Source organism: Sinohyriopsis cumingii, chromosome 8, assembly GCF_028554795.1.
Source record: "Sinohyriopsis cumingii isolate HCF-2022 chromosome 8, ASM2855479v2, whole genome shotgun sequence".
NCBI lineage: Eukaryota > Metazoa > Mollusca > Bivalvia > Unionida > Unionidae > Sinohyriopsis > Sinohyriopsis cumingii.
Window position 1 is genome coordinate 112,344,214 of NC_142968.1, and position 21,141 is coordinate 112,365,354.

The window sequence follows — 21,141 nt, forward strand, 5'->3', positions numbered from 1 at the left end:
AATGCAGAAGGTAAAGACATTTATCGTTTTCCTCTAATATACCAGCGTCTTTATTTCAATTTTCATATTTGTCATTTTCAACCCTTCCTCCTATATAACAAATAAGATGGCATTGTGTCACACGTTGATCAAAGCAGAATTGAAAGATAATCAATACTTTGTAACAGGACAGGAATATCAACAAATATATTTACCATTTAAACACAGGCCACAGGATAATTATCAGAACGAATGAACTACAACGGTTCATGGTCCTGATTTCTTCCGAACAACATTAAAGATATCGTTCATTAATAGGTAAACATATTTATAGGCCAGATTTATAGGCCATGGTAATCGTTTTAATAATAATAATAATAATAATAATAATAATAATAATAATGATAACAATAATAATAATAATGATAATAATAATAATAACAATAGTAATAAATAGATAAATAAATGAATATACAAATATATAAATTCATAAATAATGCTCCACTTAACGAAGGTATTTATTTGACCAAAGGTAACCTATGTAAAAAAAAGAAAACTGTCACGTTCTCGAGTAAAACAACAAATTCTTGAAGATGTGATAAAAAGAAATTACATTTCAAATACTGGAAATGTGAATATTGTTCTTAGTCTGTCCTCATTTAAAGGATTTTGCATGTGTGAAACGTTAAAATAAAAAATATCCAGTTTCAAGGCAAAATGCTAAGAAATAAGGCGCGTGAATTCAAGGGTCAAAGGTTTACTATACTTCAGAGAGAATACATATCAGAGGCATTTCTCGCAAATAGCCCTAATGAATTTCTACAAAAAGACATGACATATTCTTCGAGAATTGATTTTACATATTATTATGACAAATGTACAACACCACCTGACGTATAGTTAGCAATGCAAGGTAACTATATTTAATTGTGACAACAATTTGATAATTATATAGGAAACACATAGCAAAATCATCATCACGTCATCCAATACTATTTGTGTGGATAGACGATTACATGAAGTAAATGACTTTCGATCTACACCAATATAATCATAGAACTTAGAGATACAAGTAATAGTAAAACCATTGCCAATAGTAATTGCAAATACCATCAAGATTTGACTCACCAGCATCCTCATTCACTGGGTCTTGCGGCCGTCCCCACAAGACGAATGGTAAAAACGCCATGTTGGTCTATTCTGCGCGTCGGGTAATTCTGCACAATCATGCGTCATTTCTGTACACATTTGATCACATGTTATTTTGGGTCAAAAATCCAGAAAGAAGAATCGTACATTAATTAAGAAAAGTAATATTCATAAAGTGTACAAAAATATCCCAATTTAGACTCGAAATGCACATAAAAATGTGATTTTTAAATGGCAACGTGAAGAAACACTCCATGACCTTCTTGAAGCTGTAACCAAAAAAATTCGATTTACTATGCATCTTTTAGAACGAGGTGGGCAAACTACTACCCGCGGGCCGCATGCGTCCCGCCTAGGGCTTTCATGCGGCCCGCCAAGCGTTTTCATGCGGCCTAGGAACAAGTCATCATTCGCACTGACTCTGTTTATGTTACTCTGTTTGTCAAATAAATGTGCTTCTTTTGAAGTTTAAGTTTAAGTTTTCAACAATTAACAACATATTAACAACTGAAAATTAATTATAATGTTATTTAGAGAAAAACGTTTTGTTTTTGCTATTTCAAATATTAATTATTTTACTTAATGCACTATGCGGCCCGCGACAAGGTGTAAATTTGTGTATGTGGCACTTGTGCTGGAAAGTTTGCCCACCTCTGTTTTAGAATCATACAAATAAATACATTGTATACAAGATGGAAATGTGTACCTTTAAACAAAACTGTATTTTAATCCAAGTTTCCAATTTTGCAAGAAGTTGTCCCACACGTACAAAATCGTCTGCAACCCAATGTGTCTACTTGCCGCTATAACATAAATTCTCAACAAATTCCCCGGCGTATGGTCTGTTTCTAAATTATGTAGTAATTTTTTCTCCATCAATAAGACGTTGTAAACACATTCCATCTTATTCATTGCTGTTTCTTTTCCACGTAATAGCTTATTTTTCATAACATGTTGAACTTTACTAACTTTTAAACAAGATGGGTTTAGTTTGCTTAATATTTCTTGCCCTTTATTGGCATTTTTACATTGAATTTTGTAAAACTAGCTATAAACCTGACCTAATTACTGGACTGAACTGCTGACAGAAACAGTCCAAAGTCATATATTTCATTTATATAGCAAGATGGATCAACATTACATCTTTTCAAAGCTATGCGCAGAATAGGTCGACATATCGCGAGTTAGGAAAATGGGGTGGTGGGGTGGTATCACCTGTGTCCAAAATTAATATTATTTTGAACAGAATATTCTGGTGACAACTGCATCTTTTCAAATGGTAAGCATTGCTGTATTTTACTTTTTCAGTCTATCGAATTCCGTATGTGTTTTGCTTCAACATTGGAAATGAAAACATACACACTAATGTTGCGCATATGTTTTTCCTAACTAAACTGGAAAATCATTACAAATGTTGGGGGTGTTAATATAAACCAATTTAAAATGTACGCAAAGATATTTACAAGTGAAGAAAAAGAATCCGCATTAGGCTTGGCAACACTCATTTTTTACATATTCTCTCTGTGTTTCTCTTTCACTATATTAAATATAGGATATAAGTTTCTTTTTCTTATTCCATTAATATAAATATCCAGTTCAGAGAAGAATATAAATATGTTATACAATTGTTTCTCACATTTATGACTTCTGCTTCAGAATAATATATTTGGTAGCATTATATTTTGATATTTCCATGAATCGTAGAACATAAATCATCTTATATGCATTCAGGTATATGAGAAATGGAAATATCTACTCGAATATAATATCGTGACAACGAGGAACCTACATAGGTTGGCTTGCTCATACGCAATTTACTAATCGAATAACATTTATTTGAATATTTATTGAATAAGGATGTTGTTCCACTCTCACATTCGGCATAGATAAAATAACGAGACAGTTCCATGAATCATAGTTTAATGAGAGACATACCTGTTCAGAATATATTGGTTTTAATCTAAAACCGTCTGTTTCAGATCTTAGTCATAGTCTAGACACGATGTTTTTCTCAAAATCAGTTGCACTGCTATTCAAATATTAATCCCTTTACTAAAAAGAATCGTCTTCATTTTGATTACAGCTTATGGGAAGTGGACTACCTGGTCATCATGGAGTTCATGTGCTCTATCATGCGGCAATGGAACACAGTCGAGGATAAGATCATGTGCGAGAAGTGCGATAACAGATCTAGACTGTGTGGGGGAAGAGCGTCAGAGTCAAGGGTGTAATATACACAACTGTCCTGGTAATAATTCTGTAATTGTAAAACTTTTATACTCCACACCATAAAACATAAGATAAGAAGGAAGACAAATTTTTACATAGATAATGACATGCAAGAAGGAGAAAACCAAATCGTATGAACGACAACTACATAGATTAAAATAAATATAAAAGACATAAATAAACAAATCACAATACCAAACATTAATTTGCCAAGTAAGAAAATAACATATAGAAAATTAAAGTCAATGTGGAGGTTAAAAAATATACCCGTGGAAAAAATGCTCTTAAATTCAGAGCTTAAATGGAGCTGACGGTTCTTGTACACGGTTGCCGTAGAAAGTTTGCCTTCCTACGTCCGTGAAATTCGAAGCCATCGAAGGTTTGTACGGTGTCTATTACGTGTATTTGTTTCATATAGCGAATAATCCAAGATTCATTCAAAATGCACATTTAAATATTAATCAATTTCCCAAATCATCAGCATCTCTTATCTTTCTAGATCTAAAGAAAACAATTTATATTTTTTCAAATGAATAATAATCGTAGGTGCATTTAAGGTATACTGGTGGCTTTAAGTCATGCTATGCCTGCTTCCGTACGTGACAGTAGTGCCAGTGATTGTTGATGCAGAGTGAACAGAAGCACCTGGCTCCTTCTACAAAGTCATTTTCGGTGTCTCATGAGCCAAGCAGCTATGCGAATACAGAATCCAAGAGCTGGTTGGACAGCACAGGGCATCATATCAGATGGTCATACACTGTACCCGGTCTTGTCTCTAGACGTTTCAGTGTTGTTGCGCCACTATCATTAGACAGGCCTAGATGAGAGCGTCAAGACGATGTTGCGCAGCTTTCCTTTACTAGACTCAAACTCAAGCATAAGTCATGACATTACCCAACTTTCCAACTAGATAATCGTAACACATGTGGGTATGGGCGAGCAGCAAAATAACAAGTATGGGTACAATGGAAGATGTAAATGCAGATCAGCACAAAGGTGGTTCAGAGCAAACAATCGCTTTCCACGGGACCGATACATCGATGGAACTCGGAAACCCCAAGGGTGATTGAACAGCCAATTTCAGGATTAAACTGCTCGCCTGCTTAGCATGAGTAAGTGACTAGAAAAGGTTTATTAAACATTGCCTGCTTCACCTTATACCAGGCCAGCATTAAGACGGCGGACGAGGGAGCACACCTTTGACGCAGCTCACCATCGGAGCATCGGACGTTCCTACACAAGGAACAGCTCATCAGCAGATAAATCAGGGAGAAGATTAGCTCTGATTGGTAGGGAACTGGCCAGATTCAACATTCATATAGCAGCCCTGAGTGGAAAACGCCTAAATAAGGGAGAATGACTTACAGAAGTAGGAGCCATAGTACAGAAGAGCGCAGTGATGCTGGTTTTGGAATTGCCTTTTAATAACACTAGGTAAAAAGCCCACAAATCTCTCCCTAAGGGAGTAAATAACAGACTAACGTAAACAGCGTGTTTGGTTTGATGAAAAATATGGTACCATGCAGAAACTTCGGAATATGAAACATCGGCTAGTGAATGGTATTTTCAATGGCAGCACTTCTTCATCGAATAGGATTTTCTAATGCAAATTCAGAGAGAGGTACAAATCATGGCTGAGCAATGAGGCAGATAAGGTTCAGTTCTATGCAGACGGGAATGATATGAAGAACTTCGACGGGCAGGCCGAGTCATCAGAATATCAGAAGATCGACTACCAAATAAAATCTTCTAAGGTGAGCTGATGGAGGAAAAGGCGATATCACGTTGGTCAAAAGAAACGAGGATGACCACACTATTAATTTTTGAAACACATTAATATTGAATCTGTATCTTGGGAAAATTTCGCACAGAATCCTCCACATGGAGTAATTTCATCCATCCTAGATCTACAGACTTTGAACTTGGAGAATATCAGTGGCAGTGCAGAAATCTGTACATCGTAAATCTCTCAATTGCATCACATACTTTATTGACCAAGCATACCAAAGCGGCATTTACTGTAAGAGTGTGCCACATACAGTTCAGAGAACAAAGTTCCTTGATAAGCCACTCTCGTATTCACCAAACCAGGCATTAATCAAATTTTCATCTTCGAACATAAAGAACTAACAACAAGTAGGATGAACATGAAGGTATAAAAGATTTATTGTATTGCAAAGCAACTCGGATCTTTAGTGTAATCAAATATCAAACATATTCAACAAAAAACGTTTTTGCAAACGCTAACTCTTCAAGTGGACGTAGCAAGAGGCATTCAAAATTACAATGATATAAAGCAAGACAAATGAGCATTCTTATATTTATATATAATCCAACAACAAGTTATTCTATTTACAAGTACCATTTACCGGCAACGAGGAAATTATGACTTAAATGCAGGTCCTGTAATGAAAATAACATTTTTATCAATTCACACAGAGAATGGGATAACTTGATATTTCTAAAATCTAGTTCTTAAAATACGTACATGCTGCTCTTAGTAATAATAGGTCAAATGTTATATATGTTATATATATATATATATATATATATATATATATATATATATATATATATATATATATATATATATATATATGCATGCATGCACACACACATAAGTGTGTGTATGTGTGTGTCCGTTTGGGCTTGTGTCTGCACGTGTGTGTACTTTTGCAGACTGTGCACGAAACTGTACAAGCGGCACGCTAAATGCTGATTGCGACAGGTGTGAATGTTTCACCACTATGAGCAGCCGTGTTGTGGACATAGACAGTTTTCCGCTGTCAGGGGTAGTGATTGTCGAGTCAGCAACACCGTACAAGATTATTGCAGAAACGAACAGTGCAGGGTCGTTTACCTTAAATTCAACCTGCTCTGGAACAGAGATTCTGTTGAGAAAGGAAAACTACCAAGATAAAATACTGTATATATCTACTAATAATACAAGGATTACCATGTACCGTATTGGTAAGTAAAAAAAATATCAATTGTGGTAACCGTAATTACTATCACTCTGTCTTTACCGTAAATTAAAGTTATACATACTTCCTAACAGTGATACAAAAAGGATGAGTGAACAATGTCTTAAAAGAGGAAAGTACTTATGACATAATACGGTTTTTCACATAGTAGGTATAATTCTCCTATAGTATGTGCAGTTTCATTTTTTTATATATTACCAGACATTGAAATATCACTTTATTTGATTCTGATTGGTCAAGTAAGCCCATGAACTTATTGCTCAGTATTATATTTATTGATTGGCTGAGATCGTTCGAAAACGTTTTTAACCCAGCCTACTGGAACTTATAGTTTTAAATGAACACTTTTGGCTGCCAGTTTTCGAATTGACTCGCGAAAGGGAGTTGGGGAAAGGTGGTCCTGTCTGGTTCAATATAGCTAATTTACCCCCACATTGGTTTGTTATGTATTGCATAACATATCATAACATGTAATATGACTCAAACCACAAGATAAAAGCAATAACAAGTAAAATTACGGTTATTATTTGTGTGGGGTGGGGGATGAGAAGGTTCTATATCAGTAAATTCAATATTAAATTATTACCCATATGAGAACCTCTATATAGTTATACATTGGAAAAAGCTATAAGAAAACGATATTCAATGAGATTTTATCTAGCATGCAAAGTAATGAAAACTATATAGGCATATAAATTTAAAGCAAATCATTTTCGCATGCTTATTGCATTTCTGAATTTCAGTCCTGCCCTACATTATCTCGAATCCAAACTCAAAATACAGGCTGACCGGAGAAAATGCGATATTATGCTGTACTGCTGGAGGCAGTCCAAACATCACCTACTACGAATGGTAAAATATAAATTATATTGGCGTATGCAGCTTAGAACTACTTAACTCCCGGGAGGATAAGCACATCGTCCTACATGACATTATGTTTCGAGATTTGCATCGTATTTCGTATGTTTTAAGGAAGTTTTAAATTTGCTTAATACATCTGAGCAATAAATATTCTTAGGACTGCGTCCCTATATGGCTTAGCATGATAATTGTATTTCTATTACTGAGACAAAGTAACAGAGCTCATATAGGATTATTAATGGTACAGCGATATTAGCTTCAAATATAATATGTGTTTAATCAGGACCTAGAAGCGTCTTTATAAAGATAGTTATGTTTATATTTCGGACAAATCAGTTTGCTCACGGGACTATTTATTTAGTTACTCGAGAACAACTTTTGACTACGCTTGATTGGAATATTTAGCATCAACATAAATAGCGTTGTATTTTATATTTCTCCGTATAAAGAAGACTAACAAAAAGCATGCATCATTGCTGTGCAAAAGAATAAAAGCTAACAAAAAATATGCATCATCGCTGTGCAAAAAAACTGTCTTCAGAAATAATAAATACTTACGTCAGGTGTTTTTGTACTGCATAATTGTTCACTAAGAGATGTAATAATAATAATAATAATAATAATAATGATAATGATAATAATGATAATGATAATAAAACTGAACTACTACATCGACTAATCTTTAAATTCTCTAAACGCTTTACAATATTGGATAACACATAAAAGTGTGTACAGCGACAAGATTACAAAACCAAACAAAATATATTTACAAAATAAAACATGCTGCACTAATTAAGGAAGCAAACATTATTAGGTCTTTAAGTCTGTTCTTGCAGTCAAAATATGTATATTTTAGTAGTACTCGTGAATGCAACCATTGTCCTTGTGCTAAGATCAATGGGCAATATTTTCCACGTAGCTAGACGCATGTAAGCTAAAGAACGTGCAACAATAGGAACAATGATATTACGTGTGTTGGAAGAGGAGCATACAATTCTAAATGGGGTGTACACATGGATGATGTCCGAGGTAAATATTGGACTGAAGCCAGTCAACGAAATATATCATAGTGAGCAGATTGTTTGTTTGATTCTTGATCGAACTGGTATCCAGGGAAGGTTACAGAAGAGGGGGAGGTGTGCAATGTTCATCGTTCTCTAAATATGATCCGAGTAGCAGTGTTTCGAAACTTTTGAAGGTTCTATAGTAGATAATGGGACGAACCCCGATAGCAGTGAATTACAATATTGCAGTCTTGGAAGTACAAAGGATCACACAAGTGTTTTAGTGGCATTAACCGAAAGAAAATTGCGAATGGAGCAGTTCCAGATATACAGCTTTGCATACGTTTATTACATGTTGGTGTAATGAAAGCGTCATTCCGAGAGCGGCACCAAGGTTCCGTACTGACTGCAAATTTAATGCTTGTATTGCTGATACTTATTGCTTTGAGGTCAAGGATGTGAAGTCTTTGGGTGGTGATCAGGATAACGTCAATTTTATCATCATTCATCTGCAGCTTGTTATTTGACTTCCATGACTTCATATCGGAAATGGACCTCTATATACAATGGATGATATCCTCAAGCTCTGTTGCGCAGCTAGATTTGTATATCTGAGTGTCATCAGTATACAATGGGCGAGACACCGGATGTCGATCTATGACACTTGACAGCAGCTTGATGTATAGATTGAACAGTACGGGGACGAGAACAGAGCCTTGTGGAACACCAAAACATAGACCAACTGGGCCGGAATGTTTCTCTTTACGGACACATTATACGTCCTGTTGACTAAGTAGTATTTGAACTATAGCTAGGCTGTTTCGTGAATACCAAGTAGATCCTGAAGACAGTGAAGTAAGATATCATGGTATATTGTGTCAAATGTCGCATAGAGTTCGAGGCGGTTGAGGATGATAAATTATCCACTATCCAACGCTAGTTGTCGCATATATTCTGTGTCACAACTATATGGCGATTATGAGTTAATTGAAATTGTGCCGTGAAACATATATCTATTTGATAATACTTTGTAACGGAATGAATTTGCAAACAGGTCCAGAAGATTGACCAGGGAGAAGATCGTTGAAAGTGATGTTCATTTATTCATGGACATCATCTTCTTCGTAATCTGTAATAGCTTATAGCAGCTATAATATTCGGTGATCTTAGTACTTTAGAAGGCTGATCTGCTGCATGAACTGTGTTTGTCACATAGTTCTTAACAGCTTTATTGATCTATTCATAAATGGTGAAGCTAGTGGAAAGACAAGTCCTCTCAGCCTTACGGTGTTCCTTTTAAGCAGTGCGAAGTTAGTCCATAACAAATCTCTACAATGGAAAATACTTTTGAATTGATGCTCTGCATTTGGATGCTGGGGTATGCTTCGGAAGCCAAAAGAAACGTAGCCACTTGTCCCATTGTACTGCTGTAGGAGGTAACGAAGTTATTGAGTTTGCTTGGATGGCATGCGTTAATTGAGGTCAAAAAATTTTACTGAGGTTTTTTTTAGTAGCATAGATAGATGAAGGGTTAGGGAGTGATACGTTGAGATGGCATATGACGCAGAGGTGATCTGTTGCAAGTTCATGGGACATCAATGAAGACTGTAGACTATTATCATAAGGTCTATGAAGATTCCAGTCTAAAATGTGACCATATTTATGGTGGGTTGGTTAACTAACTGTTTGAGGTTGAAAATGTGAATAGAATATAATAAGTCTAATGCACAATGTAGCAAGGAAACCTATGAGTTGTTATTTGAGGCTATTAATGAGGTTCATCGTATTATAAAGTGGTCATCTGGTGATTTATTCAACATGACGCCATGTTCAAAACAAAAGATAGTTGTAGTAGTAAGGTAAAACGACTGAGATAAAGACTAATAATTCTCTCTTCCAAAACAAGTAAATAAAGAGACACGTTCCAACAGAACAGCCAGTGCATGATAAAATGACTAATGTAGATGAACACTGTCAACAGACACATGCCATGAAGAACCACACGAAAATCCAAAGTAGCTGCCTCGTGCGTTTTAAGCGATCGCAGCCATGTACTAAATGGTTTCTTGAGCAAAAAGTGTCAAAGGCTCCAAATGTGTTGATATTTATTCAGTCAGAGGCAAACAAGCACGTGCTAAATGACTTTTCGATCATTCTGTTTTACAATATAAACCCTTTCCAAAATTTGCATTTTCACTGAATCATTGGCATTTTAAATACTATCCTATTGTAATTTTCACAAAATAATTGTAGATAAAATTACTCATATTTCATACTCACCACATATATATTTTGCTCCGTTGTAAATGTAACTGTATATTACTAATTTCTTTAGAAATATTTATAATTTATTCAGGTTCAAGGATGGTATATTGCTGCACAAATCATTGTATTCAAACGGGACAACTTTAATGCTATCAAATCTGACTTTCGTGGATTCCGGTCGATACAACTGCAGAGCCAACAGTCCGGTCGGTTGTATCCAGTCAGAACCAGCCACTTTGTCAGTAAGAGGTATATATATATATATATATATATATATATATATATATATATATATATATATATATATATATATATATATAGAGAGAGAGAGAGAGAGAGAGAGAGAGAGAGAGAGAGACAGACAGAGAGAGAGACAGAGACAGAGAGAGAGAGAAATGGACAGAGAGAGAGAAAGAGCGATCCACATTTTCACATTTTTGTGGATGGGTCGGTATGTGTGTGTGCGTGCTTATATATATATATATATATATATATATATATATATATATATATATATATATATACGGAGAGCGAGAGAGAGATATGAATGAATAATTCTACTCCATGAGCGACATGCATGTATAATCATGGTAGCAGTTGAACACCAGAAACAGTCTCTTACCAAAGAGTATGACAAATTTGTCACATCGCAAAAGCTCTTTCTGTACAATCCGAGTGTACTTGTTAGTGCCTTTTGAAATGCATATAGTCATGCCATGTGAATGATCAAACGGGTGCCCCACATCCAGATCCAGGGCAATATTAGATTGGTCTTTGTCACGCCAATAATACAAATAGAAGCTTATCAAATTTTCATAATCACAATATCAGTGCAATCAAATATGTTCAGCGAGGTATATAACATCTTGGGAAATCATTAGCGATTTACGCCCCTCTGTAAGGATTTAGATATTAGCTCGGTAACTGTGTCATACTGAAGAGCAATATTCAACAACATCCAGACTTTTTTTATATATCTCCTAGAATCTGTTCTGTGACAATAGTAGTTCAGTTTTCCTTTTAGAGAGGATTCGTGACAGAGAAGAATACCTATGCTTTTCCTGATAATGCCTATTTCAAAGCATATATCTACCTTTATCTGTAGAAGATATATTTCGTGTTAATGGATTAATTTGACCCTTAGCAATATAAAAATATCCTTTCACAATAAATAAATAAATAAATGAATATATAAAATAAAATTAATTAAGTGAAATGAAATAAAGTAAATACGTACTTTTTTATTTCGCCAGTTATTATATGATATCTTTCATAGTGCATGACGTTATTCCTATCACGTGCTTTAGTGTTTCGCTGGCTACCTGACAAATCACCTCAATTTAATATCATAATATACTTGTTCCAAAGATGTACATGTAAGTCAGACAAATAGATTCATTATGTGTATTATCTCCTATGCATATCCCAGTTTGTTAAATCAAAACGTTATAGTAATAGTGAAATGATCTGTTTTTGCATGCTAATAATTTCAGAGCTTCTATCGTTTTGGCAACAAAAAAGATGTTCTAGAATTTAAATATTCCTTGTAGACAAAAAAAATTATATATGCCACAGGCCATTCTGAGGAAGAAATATTAGTAGAGATCACATATAGTTTTAAATATAAATCTACTGCTTAAATATTGAACTTCATTTTAAAGTTAATCAAAATGTGAAACAATTACAGATAGCCCAAATGACTTCTGTGCCGATGCCTATCAACAGAAGATGCAAAAATTACCAGATGATTGTGTTCAACCTGAAACCAACACAGCACAGTATGAAGTTGGGGAATGCGTTTCCAAAATCTGTCGAAGGCTAAATTCTTCATCATCAGAATTTTGTGGAAAGGGAACAACTAATTGTTGTGGTGTTTCTGGTTATAGAACAGTGACTGTAAGTTGCACAGGGTATGAGCTCACTCTCATAGTTGTAACAGGTTGTTCTTGTCAATCTTGTATTACTGAGAGTATAAATATACAAGGCACAGCAGTTGGTTTCGATTCAGAACTCCCTATGAAATATGGACAAATATGGGTAAATGGGGCTCTGCAGACAACAACAAGTAAGTTCGGTAAATTCTCTTTTCCTTTATCCTCAGACGTTAGAAAATTGACGATAACTGCTAAAGACACATATTATAATCAATTCCTTGACATGACTAAGGTATTTGATATTCCCGAGAACTTAGCTGGTACATTTCAAATCACTATAAGGATGTTTCATGCGTCACAACCTGTCCAAATATCATCTACAGTTGAAAACACGATTTCCCTTGGTAATAGCTCTAGCAATTCGTCAATTTCTATTGCTGAGATTGTCATTCCCCCTAATTCTTTCCTTTATTCAAATGGCTCCCGCTATAATGGAACAGTCGCGGCCAGTCTTACCTTCCTTGATCCTACTAATCGTAACACTCTTGAAAATGTTCCTGGTGTGTTTCAATTTACAAACAATGAAGGTATCAGTCAAGACCTTGATACCATGGGCGTATTTGGGTTGTTTTTTCAAGACGCTAAAGGAAATCCATTGACGGTTGACGGAACCGTGGATATGTATTTCAGTAGCGACATTATAGCAACTGATCCAGAAGCAGTTTCTAAATATAAAATTTGGGGACTGAGTCCAACAACTGGAAAATGGGAACTTATTTCAACTGACGGTGAATCATTAAAGAGAAAACGCAGGCAAACAGGCTTGTTTATTGGGCAAATTGACATGGGTTCGTATCAGTGGTACAATATTGATATGATTCGTGATGTAACATCATACTGTTACTTTAAGGTAAGACTATATGAAAGCTATAATCTATCAGCTGAATCTGAAACGTCATTTATCGAAAACTATGTTTGGCTTAACTTTCCGATATTTCGAGGATCTACAGTGATTTGGATGTATGGTTACACCCACTATCCTCAGTCAACATGTCATCGTGCTATCTGTGATGGTAATCAAGGATACCTGGAAGTATCATTTTGGGACTGGAACACCTATGAAAGTGTCAGTTTGATTCCAGCCAACCCAGATTTGCATACAAATATAGGTATGAATGCGGAAGCCAAAACTGCAATTAACTACTCAGTATTTGATGGCAGGGTTTTAAAATTGCAATTCACTTCAAGCAGCAACGGTCCATTTTTTACGGACGATCAGATATGCATGAACTCACAAACCTCAGAAAATCATTTCAGATTTCACTTTCCAGGATCTGATCCCGATATTTACACCTTCTGGCATGTATTTGCCTCGCTAGATACAGGACCCGAAGCCGATTATATCAAGGCGAGGGTCTGGTACCCTGAGACATCACCCCAGTCCTTCAGGATATGCTATATGAGGATTAGCCTTTCCTTTGTGGGTTGGTATTGGTCAGATCCGATAAAAATCAGAGTTTTAAGCTATGGGGGTAGCCATCCTGATATTTTAGGAGAGCTTTTAGGTATCCGCGAAGTACAAGTGCAACTTAATAGCTCACAAGTGCAAACTGATAGCTCTGTTTGTATCGAACATAAGTGTAGTGGAGGTCTGCACATGGATTATGATGGGGAGGATGCAACGAGAGTAAAAATATTTCCTATCGTGTCAGGAGGTATTAAATGCAACGTATCTGTGGATCGTTTAGCAAATATACCAAACCAGACTCCCGCAAATGTGAATAATGTAGGCTTTTCAGTTTATGAAAATTATGTACCAGAAAATGAGAATAAATATATTGGTCTTTTTAGCGAACAGACTGATTCTGGTAGGCTACAACTACAAAAGAAAAATGCATATGAGAAGTGTGTTGTCGGTACATATTCTGCGGTTGTATTTACTTGTGGCTATGATTATTCTTCGTGGTGGTGATAAGCGCTGAATAAAAATGATTTGACAATACCTTCTCTCACACGTTTTCAGCAAGTGATTGAAAGTATATCTGTGTAGTACGTCAGATATTTCAAAATGGTCAAATGGAACTTCCACGATAGCAACATGCGTTTAATGTTTGCAATTGTCAGCCTAAGAATGGGTCTGAACGTAATTATACTCCAGATATATATATCAATCTTTACGTATCATGATAATGAATGCATGATGTGTGTTGGTATACACCAAAAAAATCTCTAAATGCTAAAATGTATTTACAATCGAAATTTAAACTACTTAACATAGTAAAATCTAATTATAAAATTACTGTGAAACTTTCATTTCATTTCATTTTTAATAAAGAAGAAAAGGAAAGGAAAGTGACTTTCTTGCCGCTGATAATAAAATCAATATATGGCTGCACTGTATAAGAGACTACGCCGAGAAACATAGAAAACTTACTGGGTACGGATGTGTCATTCTAATATATAATTTTCCCTAGAAGCCGACGAAGAATTCCACTAAATTAGTGAATAGATATAAACCGTTTGTACATATAATTCATTTGCAGTGAGTAGGATAGGAACCTAACTTAACATCAATATGTATTTGCTTACGCTTTCTTTTGTTGTACAGGTCAGATGCTGTATTCAGTTGTTTGTAATCACTCGTGTCAATGACTTAAAACAAAATGCGTGTACTGTCTTGAGCTTTTGCAAATTCCTGCTTTATGTCAATATATACAATTTGTGATATTTTTGACACTTCAATTCTATTTGCTTTGTTTTCTTTCTGAAATATCTCATTATTATTCACCTATCTTATATATGCCATAGGATAACCCAGATATGTGCTAATAACTTGGTTTTTGTTTAAATTGGCATTATAGTCCATCTAATCAACGAGGTAGTTCCAGAGTAAATACATTAATATCGTATTTCACGTAGCTAATGTGCTATTTGATTTAACAACTGTCGCAGGAAGATGCGGATGAAATTAAGTACATTTTTTATGTCAATGTACGCTAAAGACAAAGTATGATTGACTTAAACATCTGTCATAGACGTTAATGAATAAGTGTCTTCTATGTGGCTAAAGGTAAACAAAATTTATTTTATGCGATGCCATGAATTATTGGATTTTCAGAGAAAATAATCTTGATATTTCACTGGCAAGGATAACATTATAAGCATCTAATTCAAAGTTATTCTTAGATACTTACGTAGTTGGCTGTCTCTCGTTAAAGACGACTCTCAAGTTCAAATCGAACAAGGCGTAAATGTACTATTTTGTCTTTTAATTGGGAAGGAAACATATGTTTCTGTTCCTTTTTTCGTCTGTGCTAATAATCACAATGCACAGTAGAACATAAATGGTAAACCACTGACATCGCGAGAATTCAGTAAGAAATATGCAACTTCATATTATTATAAAGTACATCTTGGGCATAACATAAAAAAAAAAATGTTTGTTACGAGTGAATCACCTTATAGTTTATCTCGTTGTAAAGGCAAGTATGTTCACACACTTGATGAAATATATCAATTATTCTCTCGTTTCAAGCAAATATCCTTTACATAAATTGTACAAGACATTACACATCATGTATTTTCTTTCTGCCTAATCAAAATGGAATATTTATCCTAGCTATAACATTAAAAGCTGTTCTTCATGAGTATACCTATTAACTGCTTTATGTTAAATTAATCCACCTTTTAATAAATATATTTGCTTCTTAATGGTTGTAATGTCTTTTTTCTAAATAATCAGCATTTCTTACCAAACACAATGCACTTTGAAACAAGTTGCGTGTGAAAATATTTGAATAGTATATCTCTTTCATTTCGAACTTTCAAGGAATTAACGTTTTGATTGCTGATAAATTTTCATAACGTATATTTATTTGTTTTTAATGCATGATTTCTATGTTTAAAATACAGTAATACATGCTTTGAAATATACATATATACTTTATACTTCCATAAGCGCGCACACACACACAAACACACACGCATATATATATATATATATATATATATATATATATATATATATATATATATATATATATATATATATATACACACATCATTATAACATGGATTTTTGAAGTGTTGGTTTAAATTAAATTGATACACCTATAATCATATATCAAATTTGAATTCACCCATAGGATATTAATACCAATATAATTATGGTTCCTACATCATACCGTGATAATATTGCTTCTATGCTCTCAGATCAGCGAAGAATATCCACTTATTAATCACGACCAAAATAATAAAATAACAAATTAATGTCCCTTTTTCCAGTTTCCAGAATGAATTAAACACGCTACACAATTTTATCGAAATCCCGTAGCATATCATGCGCCTCCCCCAAACTCCCTCATACTTTGGCTGGATATCTCTGACCTTGAACTTTCACCTAATTGTTTACAACAATATCAATCGTTATAATGTGTAATTAGGTGTACGCGTCCCACGTAATTGTTTTACCATGTTGCACGATACTAACAACATAACAAGAACAGATACTTATATTCCTTGCTGATCTACATTGTAAAAAATAAAATGTCACACAGTTTCATCGGAAATCTGCACTGCATTCTCTTTCTCTCTCACACACACCTCCCACCCACCCCCCAATTCCCCCAACACACAAATCCATACCAATGAGGAACACTGAAGTCTGCGAAGGTTAAGAGACTAAAGACAGAATATGAACTAGATAGAAACTTTGAACTTGCACAAAATATTCTGCATGAACGCGAGTTTGTCCAACCATGTATGAACACTTTCCAATCAACGTTTGTAAAGTTACTCAATTCCAAATATCCAAAGAGACAGAAGAGTCGTACTGTAAAATCCCTCGACTAGTTGGCACACACCTCCTATGATCTATTTCATGCTTTTTTTATTTTTACGTTTAACCTATAACATGGATCAAAAGAAGATAATTTAAATATATTTACATGAATGACGTCATCTATCTATCTACCTACCTACCTACCTGTCTGTCTGTCTTTCTGTTTGTCTGTCTGTCTATCCATTCATCTATCTAATCTATCTAGATGTTGATCTAGATATCTAATCTATGTAATCTAATCTATCTAATCTATCTATCTTTACGCGCAGAAATCGAATTTGGCGGCCGTCTCGGAAACATTATTATCATTATTCCAACTCCTGCAACAGAAAGCCACATGAACATGAGTCTTGTGCCGAACGACTTTTGACAATTCATTGTTCTAAATAAAAATGGTGCAGACCTGGCAGTGATTCTCTTAATCTCCATATCGCTTTTTATTTTAAATGAAAAGTGACCCGGCTGGCCAGAGTGGTCTAAAGCGCTCGCCTTTAGCGATCACCGCCATTGCACCTCGATCCGCGTGGGCCCCTGTCCTGGGCTTGGCCAATGTATTTATGAAACTGCCAGTAGCTTCCCGTGGTTCCGTGGTTCACACAGGGGGATTTACCCGTGTTGTTCATCCACCGGTTATACTGAACCACACAATACAAATTATGTATACATGACATCGCTGAATTTTCACCAGAAATACATCACGCTGTCTTTAGTTGGTCCTAAATGCAAAACATATTGATTTTACCTACAAATATCCACCATGACGACTTTCTTGAAAATTGTATTATCGCTACTCCTCTTGCTTCGATGGTCATATCAACGTGGGTTCATGAAAGACTTCTAGATGGATCTATCATCGAAGTTGGCCTGAAATTCTGCATGTATAATCTACATCCCGTTGCAGTTGATTGCCATCAACATAATTATTATAGAAGAAATAAATATAAATAAAACACAATGATCAAATGAACCTTGTTTTGTCGCCATCATTGTTTAACGTTCACCAGTTACGGATTGCACCTGAGTTAACAAAAGCACATGGAATTGTTTGGAGAGCTCCTTTCACCGAAATAAATGACTCTTCTAGCACATTGGTGATGCTGGGCGCATTTTGTAAATTCTAAATAAGAACCCTAATTTTTGAATCCTAGTTATTATCTCATCTACACTGGCATACACCAAATTAGCTTATGAAAAGAATTTTGTCATGTTTTTGTCGTCTAGCGTCCAACATCATTTTGACACAATTTAGCTTTTGATGGCCTTCATAAATGCTACATTGCAACGAAACCTTATACACACGTTTACAAATTGGTCAAATTAAAAATGGTACCCATTGAGCATAAAATATGGCTACAACACTGGTCATCTTGAAAACTTGCTACTCCTAATGACTTGATTGTCATTTCAGCATGCTGTTTTCGCTAAAATACCACGATGCTTTATAATGAAACACAGACACATACACACATATACAGGCACAAATATAGAACCTGTCAAGAATGGTCAGTATTTTTATTATAATAACTGGGTAGCCCAGGAAATGGGTCATGCGCGTTAAAAAGCTTAGATAACCCACATAAAACCGTTTTTGACTTTCTTTGACACAAATTCTTCTTACTTGGAGCTAATATTTCAGCACTCTTTACATGGAATTTTGTCTGCCGATGTATGTTCGTCTGCCAGATGCAAGGGTATATAACATATTTTGGATAATCTACTTTGCCTCATTTATACAGGGTAGTTTGGATGAAACAGGATACCTGAGTTAGTTGTCAAGGAAACTGCAGCAAACAATGTCCGTCTTTGAGAATGGATGCCAAAACTGGTATAAAATTGCTCCTTATATAGGGAGTACAAAACTGAAATTATCTTATCAACTGTAGCCTTTTTTCTTACTAAACTAATCAGGGCGTCCCTTACTCACGCAATAAAACGCGTGCTTTATGTCACCAAATTAGAACCGATGATGACGTGTGCCTTGACTCAACTGATTTGGAAAAAGAGCATTTCTATAATAAAAAGAGTGCATCACATTTCAATACATTACATAACGTATATTATGACTAATCTGAAGCATAACACTATTCACTGGGGGTACGCCTGTAATACCTTGTAATGTCATGCTTTTGGTTATAATATGAGCTCAGCTGATGCTAAGTCATATCATTAATATTATAGATGATGCTAACTACCGAATTCATTTTAAAATCCCGCATATTTAACGTAACCACAAAAAAAGAATGTCGTTACAACCTCCGTTAATGGATTTAAACAATATACATTCTTTGGAATACACCTATGCATATGTAATATTTTTTCTGTCCCTATATATGTATCTTTCAGAGAGAGTAGGTAGGGTGGGGCGGGTAATGAGATGGAGGTGGAATGAGAATGTGGTTCCCCAGCTATGGATCATATGGGAAGAATAGGTACACTGATGAAAGCAATTATTCTACCATTAAACGGAGGGCGGTAATAATAATAAAAACAATTAAAACATCCTCACCTATCCCTTTCCATCAATCCCACTCCTTTAAATAAGTTTTAAATTGGAATGTGTCTATAGCCATGGTGGACAGAGTGTACATTTTGGCCCATTTCAGGTTATTTAGCTGACACTGACTTGCCTTGGCCCACTAATTTATTAAATGTTACAGGATCCCAAAAGTTTCTACGCCACGCCTGGGGAATGTGGTTGGATACATGTATCCCATGATTTCCTTGCAAAACCAATCTATTATTTAAGAGTTTAGTGTTGTTTTGTTGCGTTTATCTTGATGCGCTTTGTCAATCATTTTATTCGATTTTGAGAATAAAATAAAACCCAACATTTTTATTTCGTTTTAAAGGCGCCCAGTGCGTATGCCTTCTATTTAAATGTTTACTTTATTACTTTTGCACGTTGCTCTATTTAAAGAATTTGGTGTATAGTAATTCCAGGTATAGTTTATAAAGAAATAAAACGCAACTCTGAAAAAATGGAACCGTTGTGGTATAAGATACTGTATAAATTTGCTCATTATCTCATTATGTATGACAAGTTATATTCTGACCAATGGAAATCTTTGCTACATTTGCCAACTAATGCAAATGCAATTATTCGCTGACGCTTGCGTTAATGATTACACAAATTCATTCGCAGATATGTAAGAGGCATGATTTTGGATCAGTCATTAGAGTAATAAACGTTCGTGGTAGATGTGAGTAGTAAGGTGGGGCACCCTAGGGACAATGGAACTTAGCATTAAAAAGACCCCTGGGCAACTCTAGGGACAATGGAAATTTAACATGGAGAAAAATCGTGGGTTACTCTAGGGACAATGGGAATTTAACATAGAGTTTGGGTCTGTCTAGGGACAAGGGAAATTAACATGGGAATAGAGTTTGGGCTTGTCTAGGGACAAGGGGAATTGAATATGGGATTTTTTTTAAAAAATTTTTTTAAATTTAAATTTAAATTTAAATTTAAAAAAGGGTAGGCAATTGAAAGGCTATCTCTTTTCGAGAAATATGGCTGGCCCTGAAAAGGGCCTTTGGGTTTTCTTCTTCTTCTTCTTCTGCTTCTAATTTCTTCTTTTTCTCCACCAAGTTCTTATTTTATCTCCTACACTCTTTCTCTTCTTTTCTTTCTTTTGTTTTCTCCTGCTCTTCTTTCTTCTTCTCTTCCTCCTCTTCTTTCTTCCTCTTCTCATTTTCTTCTTCTTTTTCAATTTTTTCGTTCCATTTGCTTATTCTTATTCTTTCCTCTTCATCCTCCTTCTCCTCCTTTATCTCTTTCATGACACCACTAATCTTGTCCTTTACCTTTTTTAAGTTATTAATTTCCATCTTCACACGATGGGGACTATAGGAATAATGGTCTTCAACGAGTCTTATTAACATCTGCTCCATTATTCCTAAGTTGTCTAAAACGTCTTGCAATGTTTGTATTTTGTCCATTTGGTTAGAAGCCATCT

General features: G+C 35.1%; 1 protein-coding gene across 1 annotated transcript; it reads left to right on the top strand.

The window, feature by feature from the left end:
• The first annotated feature begins 3,232 nt into the window (after positions 1–3,232).
• LOC149794388 (cartilage intermediate layer protein 1-like) lies at positions 3,233–14,317 on the top strand. Its single transcript, XM_089969111.1, has 5 exons — positions 3,233–3,376; positions 6,037–6,327; positions 7,085–7,193; positions 10,563–10,720; positions 12,159–14,317. Exons 2-5 carry the CDS (start codon positions 6,105–6,107, stop codon positions 14,315–14,317), a joined length of 2,649 nt encoding a protein of 882 aa, XP_089825237.1. The 5' UTR covers positions 3,233–3,376; positions 6,037–6,104.
• Positions 14,318–21,141: the final 6,824 nt, after the last annotated feature.